The 22,447-nt window shown below is 51.5% G+C and overlaps 4 protein-coding genes across 4 annotated transcripts; 2 read left to right on the plus strand and 2 right to left on the minus strand.

Moving 5' to 3' along the window:
* Window positions 1–1,949: 1,949 nt before the first annotated feature.
* Window positions 1,950–4,203, plus strand: GSK3 (serine/threonine protein kinase; the record flags this gene model as incomplete). The annotated part of the gene is made up of 7 exons (XM_003849868.1): window positions 1,950–2,435; window positions 2,498–2,670; window positions 2,734–2,817; window positions 2,872–3,220; window positions 3,286–3,479; window positions 3,550–3,754; window positions 3,816–4,203. The coding sequence occupies 7 exons, from the start codon at window positions 2,390–2,392 to the stop codon at window positions 3,947–3,949; spliced, it is 1,185 nt and encodes a 394-aa protein (XP_003849916.1).
* Window positions 4,204–9,538: 5,335 nt separating this feature from the next.
* MYCGRDRAFT_87038 (uncharacterized protein) lies at window positions 9,539–10,483 on the minus strand (the record flags this gene model as incomplete). The annotated part of the gene is made up of 1 exon (XM_003850452.1): window positions 9,539–10,483. One exon carries the CDS (start codon window positions 10,481–10,483, stop codon window positions 9,539–9,541), a length of 945 nt encoding a protein of 314 aa, XP_003850500.1.
* Window positions 10,484–11,490: 1,007 nt separating this feature from the next.
* Window positions 11,491–13,380, minus strand: MYCGRDRAFT_29926 (uncharacterized protein; the record flags this gene model as incomplete). Its single annotated transcript, XM_003850451.1, has 3 exons — window positions 11,491–12,013; window positions 12,470–13,145; window positions 13,251–13,380. Coding segments are annotated over 3 exons (1,329 nt in total), but the record flags the coding sequence as incomplete, so codon positions are not given.
* Window positions 13,381–14,328: 948 nt separating this feature from the next.
* MYCGRDRAFT_74444 (uncharacterized protein) lies at window positions 14,329–16,464 on the plus strand (the record flags this gene model as incomplete). The annotated part of the gene is made up of 2 exons (XM_003849869.1): window positions 14,329–14,441; window positions 14,493–16,464. The coding sequence occupies 2 exons, from the start codon at window positions 14,329–14,331 to the stop codon at window positions 16,462–16,464; spliced, it is 2,085 nt and encodes a 694-aa protein (XP_003849917.1).
* Between the last annotated feature and the right edge of the window lie 5,983 nt (window positions 16,465–22,447).

Below are 22,447 nucleotides of genomic sequence, written 5' to 3' on the forward strand. Positions count from 1 at the left end.
CAGTCCAACGGCATGCGTCTTAGCGGCAAAGACATGTGAGAGATGCATTTGTGCGGAGCTTGCTCTCGGTTTCACCATGCGGACTTGCATGCCAGGTCGTACGAGATGTGTGCACGGCATGAACGACGAGGACGGAAGTTGGTAGGCGAGGTAGGCCCGGTGTAGGGTGGATAATTGGTTTGGATTTTGCCTTCTTTTCATGCGGCGTGAAGATGGGCGAACGACAGGCACATTCGGACTGATGATGAGGAGCTGTCGTGTTTCAGAGCTGTTCGAGGCGCGTGGCTGCTTGTGAGGATCGGGAATCGGGTCATGCGGGGTGCCCTGGTCGAGGCAGCGCTTCAAAACTCAGACACGCATCTCTGGTGCGGGCAGCTCACTGACGGAGATGATCTGGTTTGAAGCTTGAACAGCTTGCTTGCCATGAGGATTCAGAAAGCTCATCAAGATGCGAAATGTGTATGGGTGTCATTGAAGACGATGAGGCATGAAGCACCCATCCGGGCGGAAAATAGACATCATCATCAAGACGTGTACCTGAGTACCATGCAGCAAATCTTGCTGCAGCTGGCTGTGTTCGGCGGACGTGCAGCTTCGGTTTCGTTGGATGAAGCACCCCTCCTCCTGCTGCTGCTGCTGCGGACGGTGGGATTATATCATCGGCAGGGATGGGCTGGTCGTGCATTGAGACATGAATTTTCACAATTTTGAGGAACTGTCTCCGTATCGGCAATGGCGAAGGCTACGAAGTAGTGAAGGCAAGATCGACTCACCCAATGTGAAGCTCTTCACCACAAGATCACAAGCCTGGGAGTTGGAGAAATGGCCCCCGCCTTCATCACCACAAATCGAGGTACCGTACCCAGGTACCTCGACCAACCTAGCATGACGGACGCAGCGGGAGGGAGCGGAGGCCTCTGTCGTCCAATGCGAGGCGTAGGCGTGACCAGCTCTAGCCGTGTGTGAAAGGAGTTTTGGGAAATCGGCACCTGACCCAGCAGATCCTTTCTCTGCGGCTGCGGGCGCGGCGGCGGCGGCCCTATTTTGGCTTCAGCTTCCGTTTCGAGGACTTGTGCGTGTGATGGGAGCAGAAGTTTGGGTGAACTGGTGATGAGCCGATGAACTGATGATGATTACGAAATGAGGTCGAAATTGGGAAGAAAGGGTTGCGAGCACGTGGCCTTGTCAGGCTGGTCGTCGTGGCCTTTGTCTTTGCCGATTGCTGCCCATGTGGTGAAGCTATTTCGTTGGTGCTACGGAGGTAGGTCCAGACTCGAGGCCATGCCGGCCGGAACGCCTCGAAGACTGGGAAAAAGCGTTGACCAAGATTCTCGCTCGCAGAGATGCATCTGATATGACCATTGTCTGTCTTCACTCCAAATTGCTTCAACTTCTTGAACACGACTGTCCTGTGCCGCCAAGTACTGGCGCCAGACCTGCATGAAGGATGCTGGAAGCATGACATAGCTTGCTTGGGCGGAGAAGGAAAATGGCTCTCTCTGAATCTCTGGGGCAGATTCATCTTGTGACCTCTGAATCCACTCGCAGACCCACATTTTACGATGATTATTATTATTGCGGCTCACCTGCTCAAATCGATAATCTCGTCTGTTGATGTAGTCGTGTGGTAGAAGAACAGGAGACAGCAATGCGGCTTTGGATTCATGCAAACGAGCTTGGACAATACCACGACATCTTCACACATCATAGCAGTGAATTTGAATGCAGTAGTCCAGTAGTACCTCTGCTATTGTTACTCTGCCATGCTTTACCCGTCGAGGACCTTACCTGGACCGCAGCGCTGCTTAAATAACGACCAATAACCAACGGGTCGTGTGATTGGCCGTGGGGCGTCATTTCATCAGCGGTACCTACCCAAATCTCAGTCCAGTCCGTCTACCCCTCTAGCTTGTCACTTGCTGCTACCACCACCACGACTCCACCACCATCTCGCACCGGCCACGCTTCTGCTTCCTGCCTGTTCGAGCCATCTTCGACCTCTGCCCACTGCACCACCATCATCATCTTCACTGACCTCGCCCACTGACCTTGACCACCGCTTCACAGCTCAGCAATTCTCGACACTCGCACCGCCGCACCACCGTCTCAACGCCCACCACTCACCTCGTGCACCACCTGCCCGCTCAGCCTCGCGGCATCTGACCACGAGACCTCTTCCGCGCGCTCCGAATACTTCTTCCCTCGAGCGATTGCGCTGTCAGCGCGGACATTACCGCCGACTTTCACACCGACACTGTCTTCACCAAAACAACACCCACCCCACCCGCCCACCACGGACTTCAACGGCGCTCCTCCGACCCACAACTACAATCCGCCGCACTCGCGATAGCATTCTATCGCGCGCTTCATTCACACCGCCCAGCGCATTATGTCACAGAATCGCCCATCGGCGTTCCAAAGCTTGAGAATGGGTGGTATGATACCTCGTGACCGCGTGACACTGTGTAAGTGCTTTTTTGCTGACAACATCCCACAGAGGTTATCCGCGAAAAGGTGCAGGATGGTTTGACTGGAGAAACAAAGGAGATGCAGTACACCCAGTGTAAGATTGTGGGCAATGGCAGCTTCGGTGTGGTCTTCCAGACCAAGCTCTCTCCCTCGGGTGAAGATGCGGCCATCAAGCGAGTCCTGCAGGACAAGCGGTTCAAGGTGAGTCCCGACATGACTGAAGAAGACATATCCCGCTGGCGCGCGAAGCTGAACGAGAAACAGAACCGAGAGCTCCAAATCATGCGCATCGTCCGCCATCCCAACATCGTCGAACTCAAGGCGTTCTATTACTCCAACGGAGACAGGGTTCGAGATCTCGACAACAAAATGGGAGTGCAAACAGCTCTGATCGCCGCGCAGAAAGATGAGGTCTACCTGAATCTGGTCCTCGAATTCGTCCCCGAGACTGTCTACCGCGCCTCGAGGCACTTCAATAAACTCAAGACCACCATGCCCATCCTCGAAGTCAAGCTGTACATCTACCAGCTCTTCCGCTCTCTCGCCTACATTCACTCTCAGGGCATCTGCCATCGAGATATCAAGCCGCAGAACCTTCTCTTGGATCCATCCTCGGGTATCCTCAAGCTGTGCGATTTTGGCAGCGCAAAGATTTTGGTGGAGAACGAGCCCAATGTTTCCTACATCTGCTCCAGATACTACCGCGCGCCGGAACTCATCTTTGGTGCTACTAACTATACCACCAAGATCGGTATGTGGGCTCCTGTCGAATTACCTCTACGTTTCACACCCCTTTCAAGTGCTGACAAGCGACAGATGTCTGGTCCACCGGGTGCGTCATGGCGGAGCTGATGCTCGGACAACCGCTATTCCCAGGCGAGTCTGGCATTGACCAGCTGGTGGAGATAATCAAGGTTCTTGGCACGCCGACGCGTGACCAGATCCGCACCATGAACCCGAATTACATGGAACACAAGTTTCCGCAAATCAAGCCGCATCCATTCAGCAAGGTATGCCTGTAGCGATCTGCATGAGCTTATCATCGCGGCAATCTCGAAACTGACTGTGACGTCAATCTAGGTGTTCCGTAAGGCCGACCCAAATGCGATCGACTTGATCTCACGGCTGCTTGAGTACACGCCGACGCAGCGCCTGTCGGCTGTCGATGCCATGGTTCATCCATTCTTTGATGAATTGCGGGATCCCAACACGAGACTCCCCGACTCTCGTCACTCTACCGGAAGCAGCAAGGACCTTCCCGTCTTGTTCGACTTCTCTCATCATGGTGAGTTTGGTTGAAATGCTGCTGATGATCACTTTAATCTTACTAATCACTTCCCATGCAGAACTCTCCATTGCTCCCCACCTCAACCATCAATTGGTCCCAGCTCACATCAAACCCGTCCTCGCCTCTCAGGGTCTCGACATCGACAACTTGACACCATTGAGCAAGGATCAAATGATGGCTCGCTTGGATTGAGAATGTGCATGCGTCAACAGCAACACACAAAATCAAGACCGAAAATCTCGATCGCTCACGAGAACGAACCCACACGACACATCACCAATTCTCAGATAATGAAGTCACGCAGCGATGCATTGTAAAAGTGGTCTCCCAGACGGTGTTTCCGGGACCCGGCGTCTCGGCGTTTGGATGGAGGAGAAGGGACGAAAGGACGAAAGGAGAGGATGAAAGAGGAAGAACGCAGAGTGACAAGACGAGAAGAAAAGAGACTGCTCCAACCTCGCGGACCATCATCGCCTCTTCTCCACTTGTCTGCTCTGCCACTCTTCTGCAGCTCCCACGATACCCTTTCCAAAACTTGACGGACACGTTTTTTTGGTCCAGGAAAAACCGCACGAATGGGCTCTCTAGCTTGCTTTTTGTCCTCAACTTTTCGAGGCGGAAAAAGTTCGAATGCTGCGAACCAGGTAGATGAATGCTTTTGCACACGGAGAGAGGGGGAGAGAGAGAGACACAAAACGGCAGCGGAAAGGGAATATGAGAGCTGCTTCTTTTTTGAATGCTTTTTGTGACTTTTTCTGCTTTTTGCTTTTCTTGAAGATTCCCCTGAGATGTTGTTTTCTCGCAATCGCATGACATGGCGATCGCGAAGGCTGGAGTGGAGCGACACGTTTTCTCTTCTCTTCTCTTCTCTCCTCTCTTGCGGGGGACAAAAGGCTGGGATCGTGGGATCGTGGGATTGTGGATCGTGGAAATGAAATGCTGTTTTGCACATGTCCATCTTGTTGGGTGAATGTCTGTGTGGTGGAGTTGGTGTGATATTCGATCTGATGTGAAGTGATGGGAGGTGAGGAAATGAGTGGTTGTAACTGGTGAGCGTGATCGAGCTCTCAACTGGCCTTTGTGCGAACGAAAGAGGACAAGACCAGGCTAAGTCAATGGTTTCACGAGAAGATCTCTTGGTATGTTGTAGGTCGCTGAGCAGTGGAAGCTGCTCAAACCGGATTGAAGTCGAAGACTACGGTAGATTGAAGGATAGCGGCCATGTTGTCCGTCCTGCTGACGAGACACGAGAGAGTGTCTCGATTGCTCGGAGCTCGGACGCTCGGAGTGGCCGCCGATGAGGCTTAGTAAGCTGCCCTGTCTCGGACATCCCGTCGACTGCGTGTTTTGGCGACCTGTGATCCTTCGCTTCTTGTTCATCTGCTCGTTGGCGAACAACGCTCAACAGGAATGCTCTCGATGCAGGCGTCGAATTGTTGTCTGCCTGCCATCATGCTGTCGATTCATGCTCTGCCGATGCATCCGACCGACTGTCAAACCGCAGTCTGTTGATGAATGATGAGCGCGCAATTTGGGCACGTCATGCAAAGAGGACTTTGTGGCAGAAGCTCCAACCAAAAAGTCTCACATTCAAGAAATCGTACGAAGCGCCCAACGCCTTGTACCTTATGCTTCGACGTCTCTACCCGGAGGGACTGCCAATGAAGACCGAGGGAGTGCATACTCAGCACTACACAATGTCATGAATACGGAGGAATGCCAACCGCCTCACCGAGAGGACGAGACGCTTTGACATGCCGGACGTGCTGGGCAGGACTTGCACTTTCAGGCAAGATTGAGATGATGCCTTTGGGAGTCCGGAGTACACTTGGCTGGGAGAGCTGGTCATCGCCGATAAGCGATTAACGTACCCGAGAATCATCTTGCTTCCCATCATACCCTGCGCGCCAGGCCCACTGTACTCCAACTTGGTTCTGGACATCAACTTCCGAAGGACTGGATTGGTTCTGGCACCATGATACGTTATCGGATTTGTGGTCTTGTACGTCGGATACAACGAGCCTCCTCGGGTCAATACTCTTGGCTTGGCTTCATGAAGATGCACATGATCAAGAGCATTGACTGGGTCGGATGTGCTCTCATCACCATCGGAGCGATACTTTTCGTCGTCACGTTGACGTTGTGGTCAAGATGACTAGGGCGCACTGATGGTTTTTGGAATCAGGATTGAACGAATGCGTTTGAAGTTGAGGTACGTATGCGGTCTAAGATTGCGAAACGTGGTATGCTTTGCGGAAATGGGACACGCTCGTAACCTCGCCATCTTTGGTTCTCAGCTTCCCAAAACCCACCGCTCTCTCGGCTCTGTATCGACGAGAGCGTGCATATATCGATGGTCGAGCTGACATCCAGGCTTACATCCTGGACATCTCATGCATTTGCGTGAGTTGCTGACGGTGTCGACTGCATCGATATGCTCTGCGTTCTCTCCGATCCATCCAGGACTATTGACATGGTCTTGAGAAGTCGTTGAAGGGGAGATTTTATCGAAGTGACAGTCTGGATCGATGACACGCAGGATGATGTCCAAGATATTTCCTGGACATGAGTGATTTACTGACGTCGACACTGCTTCCGATGTTCTCTGCAGGTAGATACAGACACATCGTCGACATGGTCCCGAGGAGTCGTCAAACTTTTGGCTCTGCTGAGGTAGCAGCCTGGATCGGACTGTAACGCTGGATGAGATCTAGGAAATGTACCGTTCGCAGGATTGAGTTGCTGGCGTCGACGATTTCACCGATGTGCCTGCAGCCACATTACCAGATACCAGGCACTTCCTCAAGCTTGCATCCATCTTGAAGTGTCGATTGTCTCGAGGAGTTGGGAAAGGCCGAGCATGGTTCAAGTAGCGGCCGCGCATCGTTGAAATGTCCTGCAGAACGAGGCTACTTGCCAACGTGGACAACTTTATCCACATCTCCGCGGACAGATTGCCAGATCCGGGCCAAGCTTGCATTTCCATCGATTCGGGAACGTCGATGTGGGCTTCAAGAAACAGATGGTGAGCTTTGCGTCGAGAACAGGAGCTGCAGTAGGAAGACGGGACATGAAGGAGTCTTTGTGAGGCCTCAGACGGTCTCAAAGTCGCACCCATGAGAAAGAACCAGAGTGTCAGGACAGAAGGTTCGGACGTACGATGGCAGCGCCTCTATACATTTGCGCATGTCGAGATCTAACTTCGAGACCTGCGGAAAGAGAATTGCGATGGAAATGTATCGCGCCAGATGTTGAATTCGAGCGCTATCGATACCTTGAACTAACATGAGACCCAAATCAAGCCAGTAAGCGAGCGAAACGGAATCACCACACAGAGGTCCCCACAGCCAAAAGCAGAAGGACGAGCGGACGGAATTCACCACATGGAGCTCCAAACATCCAAAAGCGAATTAATGAGCGTAACCGACACACGGACCCGCGAGAGTCCAAGAGCGGATCGAAGAGCGGATCCACGTCCGAGCGTCCACTCAACCATACGCCAGCGACATCCAGATCCTTAGTTGTGGCAGTTGCAGGTGGAAGCCACGCTACGTCCAAATGTCAGCATATCTTGTGCCTGTACACAGGCATGGCGTCATGGGGAGAAATAGCAAAGCTTACCAGTCCCATTTCTCGAAGTGCAAGTTCTTGCAAGGTGTCTCGCAGTCCGTGGGAAGGGTGCACTAGAGATCGTGTAGTGTCAGAGACAGTGGACCAAGGGCTAGGACGGGCGGACAAACAGCGGGGAATGGGCACTCACGTCGATGGAGGAATTGACACCAGAGTTCGCTGGAGCTGCTGGAGCTGCGAGGATCGGGGCGATGAGGCCGAAGAGCATCGTGATGGTGATGGTGAATTTCATGTTGGGATGTCGAGCTTGCTGGTGCCTGGAAGTTTGGTCTTGGTTGACGATTTGTTCAAAAGAGTTCTTGTGGAAGAAGTCTTTGTGCGAGGAGGTGTGTTCGTTGTTGGAGAAGAAGAAATTCGTCGAAGAGGGGAAATGGAGAGACATATATGCATTTTGGCAATCAGTCGAGTGGCCTCAAACTCCCTAGGATGAGCCATTGACGGGTCAATTGCTCGGAGCAAGAGGCTTTGGCCACGCCTCGAAATCGACAGCTTTGCGTCAGGTTGAGCCGAAGACGTCGTGAATGCGATACCTGTCTAGAGAGAGCGTCGATACCTTGAGGGCCAGCGACGCAGACCAGGACACGATGATCGACGGCCAGAGAACGATACCTCCTGGGCCAATGCAAACACGTGGCTAGACTGAAGCATCGACATCTGCGCGGAGCGAGCAAATAGTTTCTGGACGTTCTCCCCACGTTGTGCGGGGCTTCGAAGAGGTCTTGATCTTACCTTCGAGGGCATTGACCACGAAACTCTTCCTGTCGTCGGAATAACGATGCCAACCTTGCCAGGCGATCCCTCGGATGTTGCATACCCTGCCACTCATGTGACAGCCTAGAAACTTCTCTCCGACGAGCAGGTTTTATCGTCATCGGTCTACCTTTGCTCTAACACGCATTGTTGAGACTCAAGGATGTCCGTGGGAATGGCCGGGTAGCTAGGAAATGCGTGATAACGCTGAGACAACTTTATCGGAGCCTTCTGCAGTGGTCAGCAATGTCATACCGTGCATTGGGCGGGAACTCTTGATATGGTCTGAACGGATAGGGCTGTAGCGCCATTGGAGTCCGGCCAAGCGCTGTTACTATATGTGCAGCATGGGGGGTTGCATAGTAGGAAGCGGCGGCTGGTCCGTTCGAAACTTGCGTTCGCCCACTCGATTGCCGCTTTTACGTTGCCTTCTGGAGGAACATGGACAGGTACAGGAAGCAAGGAGCAGACCGACAACTGTGTCCTGGATGTAGGCATAGAGCTCACCGCTCATCATTGTCAAGAAGCTTACTGGTGTTCTCTTCGGGCAGGTATTGACGAATGCTCCAGCTCGTATCGGTCTGGAAATGCTACCTGGGAAGAGCGCTACATCATGCTTCAGGAACGCAATCTGTACAGTTCCTGTACACGAGGAGGAGTGCTTGCGCCCATATGACGCGAGCGAGTACTCTGCGGTCAGGTGTCAATGGCTTCTCAGTCCTCACCAGCACAAGCCGGGGAAGTGATCGCTAGACTTCTCTTTCACCGCTCAAAAACCGTTCCTGCTTGCTTCTTGTTGCTTCGAGCGAGGGGATGTGATGTAGACGAGAATCAATTTGTCATTTTAACTTTCAGTATCTTACATGCGATACAGGACACAAGCTACCTACCCATGTCGACGGGAGTTGACCAGTGCTGCGCAAACATTCACGTGGTGCTTCCGTCCCCTTTGGGGTAACCGGGAACGAATGCAGGTCCAGAATGTCTCCTACATGCAGAAATATCGTTGGCTGTCGGAAACTCAATCGACAGCTCATTGTTGACGGGGATCGTTCATTGGCGGGTAAACTTCATTCCATGGGGACAGGACCTCGGGCACGTTCAGGACTGAATGGCCCATCTATCAGTAATCGAATCGCGTTGTCGGCAAGTCGATCGATGTCCTCTTTTGACTAGACTTGAACCGATCGTGGTATGTGTATCAGCGGGACGTGTCGGTGATGCATTGAAGGACTGGCCGTGAACTCTTGCTTCACTGACAGGAGCCATATCCTGGTACACTCACGTCGCCTTTCGAGAAATGTCAGTCAGCGCGCAAAGGAAGGAACGGATGGGGAAACTCCAACAATGGATGAATTGAATCTGCCCGCTGACTCCGCAGAATACCACCGCAACACCATGTCATCTTTTCTCCTCCGTCTTCCATGCACTCTCCTCCAGCAACCACTGCCTGAAGCCCATCACAAATGGAAACCTCTCCCTCACAGTCTGAACCTCAACTCCAAACCCGACATCCCGGATCCAATCAAACATGGTCCCTACCTGCTCCTTCAACATCCACTTCAACCCTCTCGCCACAACACCATACGTCGCCACCATCTCCTTCCCCGTGACCTCCTTGAATATCCTTCCCGCCTCCTCGATATCAATCTCCTCTCCCGCCAACGAGATTCCTGCGTTCTTGTACCCCTGCTCCTTGCTATGCAAGAAAGCCAACGCACCCACCCGACCCACGTCCGCGGTCGAGATGAACTTGATCTTCGATTGAGGTTTGCTGAGCGTCCACATCCCCACGAAGGCCCGGCCAAGGAAGTCCGGAGACAGATTTTCGTAGAAGGCGACGGGTCGGAGAATAGTGTAGGTCACTTCTTCATTCGCTTTCTCTTGTTGGTTCGCCGTGGCGACTCCCGCGATGAGATCTTTCTCAATCCGGAATTTGCTCGCGAAATGCGCAATTGGCGTAGGGTCGTTCTCGACGTCCTTCCCACGGTCCGTGGCCGTGAAAACCACATGTTTCACACCTGCTTCCAACCCCGCTTTGACGAGCGCTTTGCCCTGTCGTTCCTCCAGCGCGGCGCCTTGCAGAGGCATGGTCATCAAAAACATGCCCCAGGGTTCCGGCACTTGGGCGAAGATGGCGGCCGGGTTGGAGAAGTCGCCTGTGACGAGGCGGACATTTGGGAGCGCAGCAAGCTCGAGGGAGGCTCGAGAGGTGGGTTTGCGAGTCAGAGCGTAGAGCGTGAAGGGGTGTGTTGGGTGGTGCGTTGTGAGGGACTGGATGAGGGCGCGGCCTTGTTTGCCAGTGGCACCTGTCACGAGAATGTTGCGACGGAGTGGGGCGGACATGCTGGTGTATGTGAGAAGATGGTTCTGGAAGAGGTTGTTGTTTTGTAGATGGACTGGATGTATGGTCTCTTTCTGATGATGTTGAGAATGCTGACGGAAGGAATGTCTTGTGAAAATAACAAGAAAGGAAGCGACTTCCTTACTCTTTTGTATGAATCACATTCTTTCCTTATCGCACATATGATTGAGCCCGACAGTCGTCATGTACGCTCTTCCACGGGCATCGGAGTATTAACATTGTCCGTATTGTCCGTGTTGTGGGTGGAAGATCCATTGTCGTGCGGCTGAAGGATTGAGATGCTCAAGGATCGTCGTCCCAGAGAGTCGGCGTGAAGTTGGTCGGCACCGAGCCGGTGGAAAGTTCAGCCGACTCTCTTTGTCCGAACAACACGTCCAACAGATGGGTTGCAGAGTCGTGATAACGTGGTATGGTATGACTTGCCTGGATGCATGAGAAAAGAGGTCGTTGTTCCTTGTGCGAAACCGATCACTGTAAAGTCGTTAGAAATTCGTTCGCTAGTGATACACCAACCTCATAACGCCAACAGACTCCCTCCCGTCCGTCTCCCGCTTGCGTCCATCGACTGCGAATTCCCTTTCTTCTGCTTCTTCCTGTGCTTCTTCGGACTGGAATTTGTCGAAGCAGGCGGAGATGCGGCCTGCATTCGACTGCCAGGCGCACTACCCGTCCTATCCAGCAGTCCAAGCCCGTTCTGTTCGTCAAAATACCCTTCCCTCTCTGTCCTCACATCCGGACTCGGTGCTTCAACCACGATTCCCGGCTGGGAATATTGATCTGGACTGCCGTGTCGTTGCTGGTTGCCAGCGTCAGAGTTGTTCAAGTCAGGACTCGACCGCCATATTCTTTTCCGGAAAAGGCTGACCGGACTACTCCGACTGTCCGGACTCGGACTGTTCGGCGGCGAGTCCCAGCCGCCTGAGCGAAATGCAGTAGCGGATCGACTCATCATGTGTTGCATGAGCGGGACTTCTAGCTGTCCACTGCCGTTTCTGCCGAAGAGGACGAGAGCGAGGCAGAGCAGAAGGAGGGTGGATTGGACGATGCCCATTCTCTTCTGCCACACGAGTTCGTCGGCTACCATCGTAAGTCGGCGGCTGAGGGCGAGCATATCATCTTGATACGACTCCCTCTGGCCTTCCAGTTCAATGACGGTGCTTTGCCAAAGTTGATCGTAGGCAAGGCGGTAGTTTTGCAACTCCGCCATGACGGTGCTGTTTAGCGTGGAGAGGAATTTGGTGGTAGTGGAGAGTTGGCGTTTTTCGACTTTGGTAAAAGCGTCACGGAGGATACGTGATTGTTCTTCAATGTATTGGAGGGAGAGGGTGGAGTTCGATTCGAGTTGTTGAAGGCGCTTGTGAAAGGACTTGAAGAACGATTCTTGGGAGGAAGGTTGTGGGGGAGCAGGGGCGGTCGTGGATGTTGCGGCGGCAGCTGGGCGGGTGGTGTTCATTGAAGATGTGTTATTTTGGGTGGTTGGAGGGCCTTTGGTGACGCTGGGAGGAGTCGTGCTTGGGGCTGCGACGGGTTGACTGCCGTTCTGTGAAGACACGGTACGAGTGTAGTCACTTCTCCCTGATATGTTGGCATATGGCTGTTGCTGGCCCGACATATTCGACGGTGCGTCAGAGATGCCCGAGTAATCCAATTCGAAGATATTGGGCCATTCACAGCAGCAGCAGCACTTCTCAGTGGTATTGCCTGGTGACCACGCATCTTCATCGAGATCTGTAGTCGACGCAGAGTCGGTCGGATTTGTTGTTGATCCCTTGCTACCGCTGATAGACTCAGGTGCATCTTTTACATCGCTCTGTCGAACCGCAGATGCCGAGGTGGCTGTCGGCGCGCTCGGGTCTGGACTTCCTTTTGAAATGCCGTCGTGAGGTGTTGCTTCTGATGAGGATGTCGAAGCGCTCGCCTCTTGCACAATACTTGCGGACTCTGCAGACTTCACTTCCGGAATGGACTGCACAGTCGATTTTGGATCTTCCACCGTCGATGCCAACGGTTCCTGCGCAACCGGCGGCACGGCCTCAACCTCAGCCTCAAGAACGAGTTCATCCTCCTCTCCTCTGGCCAATTCTTCTTGATGCCTGTAATCTTCCCACATCGTCGTGCCATGCACCCTTAACACGCTCACAGGGCAGTAGTACTCCGTCCCATAGTGCGTCAAAAACTCAATCCGCAAGTACCTTGCCCAGATCAGTGGGTTCTGCACCAAGAATGCCTGAATCTCACGAGTGTTCCGCGCCTCAAATGTGCCCAGATCCCTCCACTTCTCCAGTTTGACAGGATATCGATCTGACACGGAGACCTTGAAATGCCGAAAGCTGGAGCTGAAGAACTCATAGTTGGCCAGCACCACCGTGTCGATCTGGATGTCGTCGCACAATTCCACTATGAAGAATTTGTTGTCCGCTGAGCAGATGTTGAGCATGTAGCTGTCTTTGTTCTCGACGAGGACTGAGGATGCAGACTTGCACTCCTTGTTGGACTTCAAGATTGTGGCGGCGCAATCGAAAGAGGCGTAGTTTGTTCGCTCTTTGCAGGTCTTGCCGGCGTCTTTAGAGCGGAGGGTCGGTGAGGCGGCGAGTTGTTGGCCGGCGGCAGATGCGGGAACGGAGTCGGTGACAGATGGATCCCCTCGTTTTTCAGCGACGGGCGGGAGCTGTGCGCCGGCTCCGAATCCCGAGAAGTCCAGGTCTATCTCGTGTTCCTCGCCCAGAGTGTCCAGCGCATTGTTGATACCTGGTCTCTGTCTATTGGCATTGATTTGCTGGGCTCGCTGTAGGTCCTCGGGCGATTGGCCCATTTTGGCCAGGTTCTGCTTCTTCCACTCCTCGAAAGACAGGAAATTGGCATTGTCCAAGGGAGACTCGACGTCTTCATCGGTAGGCAATGACGTTGCGGCATCTGATGATCTCTCGATCGTGTTGCTACTAGCCACGCCGACGGTCGTGTTCACGGTGATCGTCTTTGTCCGTGTGGTCCGGATTGGTGTCTCGAGAGGCTTGACGAGATGGGTCGACAACTCGGACGAGACTGCATTACTGATATGCGCTCCACTTTGGGGTACTCGGTCCGTTCGGAGACATTGTTGCGCCAAGGTGTGCGTGATGTAGTTGATAGTCCGACTTGAACATGTTCCGGTACTCCTCGTGGTCGCAGATCCTCTGCTGTCCAAAGTCGCTGGAACAGAAGTGGTCGCGGTCGCAGACACAGTCGTGGCTCCATTAGAAGAGGTTGCTATTGGTATACTCGGGGCCGGAGTGCTCGGAATCAGTGCCGCGATGTCTTCATGAGTGCCGGTGCTCGCGAATGCACTGCCGAAACCATCGCTGACACATAGCAAAAGAACTGCCTGGCGAAGCAGGCGATTCATGCTGTCGCTGCTGCATCCTCCGCCCTCGAGATATCCAAATAGTAAAGAATATCTTCTTTTCAGGCGAGGACACTTTGCACTTTGTAACAAAGGAGATCCCGGTCACGGCGCAGGAAGAGGCTGAAATCCGAGGCAAGTGTTTGGTGTGACGTCGTTCTGGTATGCGGTTGCAAAGTTCTGTGTTTGCGACTCGTGTGTTTGCTGCTCGTGAAAAGATCTCGAGACTTGATGAATGGACGCCTTATTAGATGGAGTCTTGATGAGCAGGCGAACGTGAATTGTGAATGAAAAGTGTTCTCCTCATGAATCTCGAGCGAGGTTCACCATGCTCCGTCAGCCACAGTTGAAGCCGATACTTTTTTGACGCCACAGTTGAAGCATTGCAGGTCCAGATCACATCTCGAGTTCGACAAATCTTCTTCCTACCGTACACACAATGCCATCATGACTTTAATATTCCATGCGAGAGCGCGAATGCTCTGGGGCCATGCGCCTCGTGTGCGGTCGGCAGCTGCTTTCCGACGCAGTCTTGCCACTGTCTCCGACTTGCCCGCAAGGTGACGCATTCAAACTCATTTACCACGAATGCATTGCTGACAACGGCACAGACCCTTCGTGGACGTCGTCGTAATCGGAGGAGGGCATGCCGGATGTGAAGCCTCAGCAGCAGCCGCACGAACGGGCGCGAGAACGATGCTCGTCACGCCATCATACGACAACCTGGGAGTATGCAGCTGCAATCCATCTTTCGGCGGAATCGGAAAAGGAACGATGCTACGAGAGATCGATGCCTTGGATGGCCTCGTTGGAAGGATTACGGATAAAGCTGGAGTGCAGTTCAGAGTGCTGAATAAGAAGAAAGGACCGGCAGTATGGGGACCTCGCGCGCAGATTGATCGAGCGCTGTACAAGAAGCATATGCGGGAAGAGATGACCCATTATGCTGGACTGGAGGTGAAGGAGGGCAAGGTTGCGGACATCATCGTTGATCGATCCCCAGCTGCTGCGACCGAGGGTCGGCATGGGAGGATCACAGGTGTCAGGTTGGAGTCGGGCGAAGTGATTGATACGGAAAAGGTGGTAATAACGACTGGGACATTTCTGGGTGGCGAGATACACATCGGGTTGGAGGTCTTCCCATCAGGGAGAATGGGCGAAGCTGCCACATTCGGGTTGTCAAAATCTCTACGAGAAGCAGGCTTCAAGTTGGGACGACTAAAGACAGGGACACCTCCACGGCTGGACCGAAAGACGATTGATTTCTCAAAACTGGACGTACAACCAGGCGACGATCCGCCTACTCCATTCTCATACCTCAACGATCGAGTCGCGGTCGAAAAGCAGCTGGACTGCCATAGCACCTTCACTAATCCGACAGCCCACGAAATTATCCGACAGAATCTTGATAAAAGCATACATATCCGGGAAACCGTAAAGGGGCCACGATATTGTCCTTCACTCGAAAGCAAAGTCTTGCGGTTCGCATCCAAGGCAAGCCACCTCATCTGGCTCGAACCCGAAGGCTTCGACAACGATGTCATCTACCCCAACGGCGTCAGCATGACCGTCCCAGCCGAAGCCCAAGAAGCCATGCTCCGCGCCTGCGTCGGTCTCGAAAATGTGACAATGACGCAACCCGGCTATGGTGTCGAATATGACTATGTGGACCCGCGCAGCCTGAAGTCCACCCTTGAGACGAAAGCCATCACTGGCCTCTTCCTCGCCGGCCAAATTAACGGCACGACCGGCTATGAAGAAGCCGCAGCACAGGGCATCGTCGCGGGTATCAACGCCGGCAATTCTGCCGTCGGACGTCCCGCGTTCACCATGTCCCGCGCCGACAGCTATATCGGCATCATGATCGACGACCTCGTCACGAAAGGCGTTTCCGAACCTTACCGCATGTTCACCTCCCGCAGCGAATACCGCATGTCCGCTCGCGCCGACAATGCTGATCTCAGGCTCACCGAAAAGGGGCGTGAAGCCGGTGTTATCAGCGACACTCGCTGGTCAGCATTCACAGACGAACGTGACCAAATGGCATCCCTCCGTGCCCTCCTCGAAGCGAAAATTCTCAGCTCTCAATCCTGGATCGAAGCGGGATTCCCTGTTCGCAGCGATAGTACGAAACGATCCGCTTTCGACCTCTTGCGACACAACAACATTTCTGTCACATCCCTGCTGGACCTCATCCCTGAGATCTCGCAATACTCCGAACGCATCCGCACGAGACTCAACATCGAAGGCGTCTACGCGCCGTACATCACGCAGCAAGCTACCACTGCTGCTGCCTTCGCGAAAGATGAAGCGCTGTTGTTGCCGCCGGACATTAATTACGAGACGATTCATGCGTTGAGTACGGAGGAGAAGAGAGTGCTTGCTGAGACGAGGCCGGAGAGCGTAGGACAAGCGAGAAGGGTGGAGGGCGTCACGCCGAAGGGAGCCTTGGGATTGCTGGCGCATGTGAGGGGAACCTGGAGAAGGGAACAGCAGGCGATGAAGGGCAGGAGGGGTGTGCCACCGTTGAAGGAGGTGGTTGAGGCGCCATTGCCGGGAAGGGAGGACGAAGTCGTTGCGTGATGAGGGTCCGCGGCTGGATCTCACAGATGGCTTTGAGACTTAGAGCTCGCAGCGCAAGCGTCGATTGCCGTCGAGGTCGCTGATAATGCACTGCTGTATGCAGTCAAGCAGTCAGTCTTGCTCCGGAATTGATCACATCCGTGCCCCCTGGATGCGGCGAAAATGGATCTCACCTCACTGCACCACAATGCGACACCTGTCGCGAAGGCCTTGTAAAGAATATGCTTGCTCGACGCGATTGGCTCAATCCGTCAGCAACAAAATCCCGCCCCAGGACATAGTACACAGCTTTGCGAGGGCATGCAGGATGGTTTGTAATGGTCCCATACGTATGCATGCCGAGCATCTTGGGAAAGAGCTGAGATCCGCTCGATCTATCGCCAGAACCGCGGGACCCGGGACACACAGACTTCTGACCATGGCCCATGGCGCGATAGAACAGGAACAGTTGCACACTCTGCTCTCGTTGACCTGAATCCATGCCTACGCATGCCGAGCATGTTGTGAGATGAGGAACCTGTCATGGACAGGAGCTTGTCATGAGATAAGCCTGTCATCTCACGACGTGGGCGAGCTTGATGTTCGATGATTACGATGGTTCCGATGCGCCCACACGAGGAGGGGCCACAGCGATGTCAGATGATGTCCTCTGCGGTAGCCATGGATCATGATTCGATGTTGGAGCGTGCATTAGCCCGGCAGTTGATGCTACCTCGCAGGGTGTGTCGAACGATACGTGAAACTTCAACAATCCGAAAGTGTCAGAACTCTCCTGTTCAAGGAGCGGCTGATGGTTATTGCGTTTGACGGAGAGATGGCTTCACCAGTTCTTTAGAACTATTTGGTATGTTGTTCTGCTTGGTGAGTCTTGGGCAGTTGCAATTAATCTTAGGGCCACTCGTCAGTCGAACCGCTCAGTTTTACCTGGTTTCCCATCATTGCGGGTACAGTTGGCAAACTGCTCTGAGTCGTGACAGTGGTACGATGTGCATGATACTCATCTCATGATTCATATCGACGTGCTCATACCCCTGGGTTCACATGTCCTCTTCTTTTGCACATGGTCCGATCATCCGGAATTGGAATTGGGCGACGACTCCCGTGAACGCACAGATCCAAGGTTCCTTGCAACATGCTGACGGTCCGTCTTCCTCTCGTCGACGGCTCTCCAAGGGCACCAATCGAATGATCGATACATTTCAGCGCTCCGCCGTACGATCGGTGTCGACAAAACTCTTTCTGTTGGATCCTTGACTAATTAGTCTGAATGCAGGCGAGTGATCAAAAAGCGGAAAAGAATGATACTGATTTATGAGGGCGAAGGCCCTCAAGCTATATAGACTAACTGAAACGAGCGAGTTATGTAATAATAACGAGCCTTTAAGTGAAACGGTGCCTAAGGCTTTAAGGGTTTAAGTAAACCTAAGCGAGGTTTTTGGTGTTTTTGAACATCCTCCCCTTTAGTAAATGCGTAACCTTAAGCGTTCGTAACAACCTTAATTAAAGGCTTAGGTTATATGCTAATGCTCTTAAGTGGGTGTGCGTAATCTCGAGTAAACGAGCGTAATCTAGGAGGTCTGTAATTGTCCGGAAGGTAAGGGCTTAAGTACAATCGTCTAGCTAATTCTAGTAGGTAAATAATCCAATTTACGTACTATTACAAGCCTTAAGCTAGTAACTGCTAGCACGTAGTCGAATTTACCGGTAGGTCGCCCCTCTAAGGGCACAAAAGCGACTACGTTCTTCTTTTAAACCCTCTCTCTTTTATTAACATTTATAATCCTTTCCTTCCCTTTTCCTTAGACCTTTATATAGTCTACGATTACTATACCTTACAACACTATAATATACCTTAAGCAATAGTCGCTATAGCGAAGGGTAACGAAGACAAGCGCAAGAAAGACGATAAGAGCAAGGACGACAAGGTCGATAAGCAGCTCCGCCGATCTCCTCGCAAGCTAGCCCCTAAGTTCCCTCCTGCGAAGGCTGTTTAAAGTGCTATTAAGATAGTTAAGCGCGGATACTTAGATATAAGGATGTTAACTTAAGCATTTAGCTCGGTCTTAAGTAGCAAGAAGCAGCCGTTACGAGCTACTATTACCTAAGAATTAATAGACAAGTTCGCTTTAAGGAAACTCTACGTCTAGCCTAATATTATGTCTCGGCGTAACCGCATAGAGTACACTAAATTCGGGTATAAGCAAGCTACCGGTTACAAGTCGGCATACGATGCTTATCGCGATAGGCTTAATATATCTGCCTTAAGCCTTAGGTCTAAGCTACTAGGTATACGCGCCCTTATAAGCAACAATTACGAAATCCCTTAGCGCAACCCTTAACTAGCGAACTAGGGCCGTAGCTTAAGGAGTCGCACTGCCGTATAAGGTTAGGACCCTACGATGCCTCGCAATGTCCTTAACCGCTCTCCGGATCTTCGTAGCTTATACCCTAAGCTAGATCGCTTCGACCCTTAAGGAAATATTAATAGCACTACTATATACGCCTCTGTCGGCGCTCGACTTAAAGCTCTCCTTACTCCTAGCCTAGCCTCTAATCGCATCGCGGTTACGGACGTATAGATAAGGGAAGTAATGTATTGTCTAATTATAGTATCGAATACGCCTATTAAGTACCTTCGGCAATTTCTAGCTGCCTTTACGATTTCCTAACTTAATACCTTAATCGATAGACTTTAAGCGTTCGAGCTAGGCGATCTGCGTAGCTTAGACTAGCGTAAATCGGACGGTTACCTTATTAAGGCCTACAAGTAATAGCGTCTAGTCTCTCTTTTTACTTAAGCTCTCGGTAGCAGCCCTTAAGAAGGCAACTATAGCTACGAGTCCGGCAAGCGCAAGGCTAGTCCCTTTAAGTTATGCCGCAGTAGTAGAGGCTGCTTTAGCTGCTATGCTAACTACAGCTACACTAACTACTACGATCGCTGTTTAGTTAGAGATTCTAAACTCTAGGGAAAGACTAGGACTAAGAAGAGGAACCCGAAGGCTAAGGAAGGTAATAACGATGCGGAGGACGAGTAGGTAGACTTTAAGGAGGAAGTCTTAATTCCGCTCCCAGAAGAGCCTATCTAAGTGCCCTTAAGCCCGCCGCCTTCTAGCCCTAGACCTTTCGATTCTAGATCCGGTAGAGTTACGCAGCTGCTTAACCTATTCCTTACTAGTTAGACGAATATCGCCGATATAGAGGACATTAACTTAATAGCTGTCGCAGCTCGTTCCCCTAACTTAAGGGGTCCTTTGTCTACTCGTAAGGAGATAGATACTACTCCTTCGCGGCTAGAGCGTCCTTACTTAGATCCTTTAAGGGGGTTCGGTAGATCTTCGGGTGCTAAGCCTTTGTCCTTCTAGCTTCCTAAGAACTACGCCTAAGGAATGCCTATAACTATAGATAACATATATCGCCGCGACAACCCTTAAGCTAGGCGTACAACCCGTCCGGCTAACGCACCTCTACTCTTCCGTATAGGGTAATAAGGCTCCTCTAGGCCTAGCCCTACCCTCTTCCCGATAGGCGATCGTTAAGGCACTCTAGCGCTAGTGCCCTCTAGTTTAAGCACTCGTCGGGGCCCGCCTCCTCGGCCGAGCACTATGCCTGCTCCTATTTAAGCTCCGGTTCGAAACGTACCCGCTCTAGCTCGTTAATCTCTAAGCCTACTATTCTATAATATAGCGGAGGATTTCGTAGATCTAATATACGAAGGAGAGAGGCTCTTATACGCTATCGATTAGACCTTAATACTAGCACGGACCGGCTTAACTAATAATTACGACCTAATTCCAACCTTCTCCGGCCGCCTTATATATAAGCTAGTGCTCCCCTTAAGCGGTTTCGCTACCTAGGGGAACCTGTTTTTTGGCACGGCTCCTCGGGCTAATAATAGACGTTAAGGATACGGCGCAGAAGGCCTAATAGTTCCTCTAGGAAGCTAATATACGCGCGTGTATAGACGGCCGAACAGACTGCACCTTCACGCGGTGGCCGTCGTAAGTACCTTCCTCGGAAGGGAAACCAAGACAGTCTGGAAGAAACCTCCTCGAAAACCTCTCGAAATCCGCCCGAAATCCTTCTCGAAATCCGCCTCGAAACACGAGCTACAACAGAACAACAGCACGATTCGAACGAATAGCCCTCTACGCTACGAACGAGAAGAAGAAAGAAGCAGTCTACTCTGCCCTATACGCGCACCTCCTCGAAATCCGAATCGAAATCGCATATCCCTTCTCTAGAGACTTCGTCGCCTTCGAAAGGAAGCATACATGCACTTTAAAGAGCTGGAACTCGGTAGAATCCATAACTCTACGATCAACCTACGTTGTCGTAGATAGAACTGCTACTACGATACCACAAAGGCATATTAAGGACAAGAGAAGGCAGCGAGTTGGACAGCTGCTTATGCAGTGCTTTTGCGCGGCATTTTGCACTGCTTTTGCACGGCATTTTGCACTGCTTTTGCACTACATTTTAAATTCGAATTTGCAGCGTGCGTGCGAAGCGGAAGGATCCGCTGAAAATTCTGCAAAAGCTTAGCGCGAAAATTCTGCAGCCCCGGCTGTAGACAACGACACTCGTTTGATTTCCTTTGTCTTGCGCTGTTTTGAAGTCCTTCGGCAGTCTGCTTACAGGTCCTGCCTTAGGCACGGGGTTTCCCCTAAGGTTAAAGAATACCGAAAGATTTTAATTGTAACTAGATCTACTGCTTTGCCTTTATAGCAAAGCCGTCCTACATAGTCTTGGACTCCGAAAGGACGTAAATGGAACAAACAAACAAAACAAACAAACAAACAACGCGCGTGTATACGGAGCACATCGAGCAGCTCTACCGCAACTGCTTTAACAAGCGCCACTCTGTATATTAAGTCGTCTAGATAGCTCTCTCGCGGGCTTAAGTGCGTCTTAGAGCTAATTAAGGCATTACTCCTTAGATGCTACACTTGTAGGCGGTAATGTTAGCCCTTAAGACGCAGCTTATTACTAAGAAGGAAGAAGATGCTAAGAGGGAGTAGGCTAAGAAGGATTAATTCGGGTCTAAGTAGGATCGGTAGAAAATTCGTAGGCTTAAGCAGGAGCACTAAAAGCGTTGTTTTTCTTATTTTTCTTTTTTCTAAGCCCCCTTATCTGCTAGGCTGTATATGCGATGCAATGCGATACGACGCTAGAAAGCTAGCGCGAAATAAATGTATAATAGCACTTAAGGACTAGCCTTAAGTATAAAAAACATAAAATAAAAACCCTCTAGGGGATCTATTAAACTTAGGCCCTCGCATTAACCTTTCGTTTAGACTTAAAGGTTAGATTCCTTCGTAGCTATACCGTAGGATTACGAGGAGCTTCCCTTGTGTTCTAGGGTAGTCGTCGACAGGGCACAACTACAATAGTATCCTCGTTATTACCCGACTCCCCTTAGGGTTTAAGTAGAGTCTCCTAAAGCTCGGAAGGGATTACAAGTAGTTCCTCTTCCGTTTCTTCTATAATAGGCTCTGTAGAGACAGGAATAGTTGCTATAATAGGGTTAACTTAAGCGTCTTCCCTTAATATTGCTACTACATTTACCGGATATATAACCGGCTAACTTAAGGGTGCTAACTTCTTTAGCTCCCTAAGACGTTTCTTTTCGAGAGTAGCCTTAAGTTTCTCTACCTCCTTAGTATTGTCTCGATTCGCGCGTAAAACATCCTTATACTTCCTTCGGATCTTATTAGTAGCGAGTTTAAGCTTGTGCTAAAACTTTAGCTAATCGTTAGTTTTTAAGGAATCTAAAGGTTTGCCCTCCCCTAAAAGGAATTAAAGGGCTCCTAACCGTTTAAGCTGCTATAAAGACAACTTGTCCTACTTCTGTTTAGGAATAGTTGCTAGAGTAGAGAAACTTAAGCGTAGATTAAGTGTAAGATTATTACGCAAGGAGTCCTTAAACTCCTAGCCGGCGGCCTTAAGTAAAATCTCCTGTCTACAGCGCTTCTGCTAGTCCCTA

The sequence above is a fragment of the Zymoseptoria tritici genome, chromosome 8 (assembly GCF_000219625.1).
Source record: "Zymoseptoria tritici IPO323 chromosome 8, whole genome shotgun sequence".
Taxonomy (NCBI): Eukaryota; Fungi; Ascomycota; class Dothideomycetes; order Mycosphaerellales; family Mycosphaerellaceae; genus Zymoseptoria; species Zymoseptoria tritici.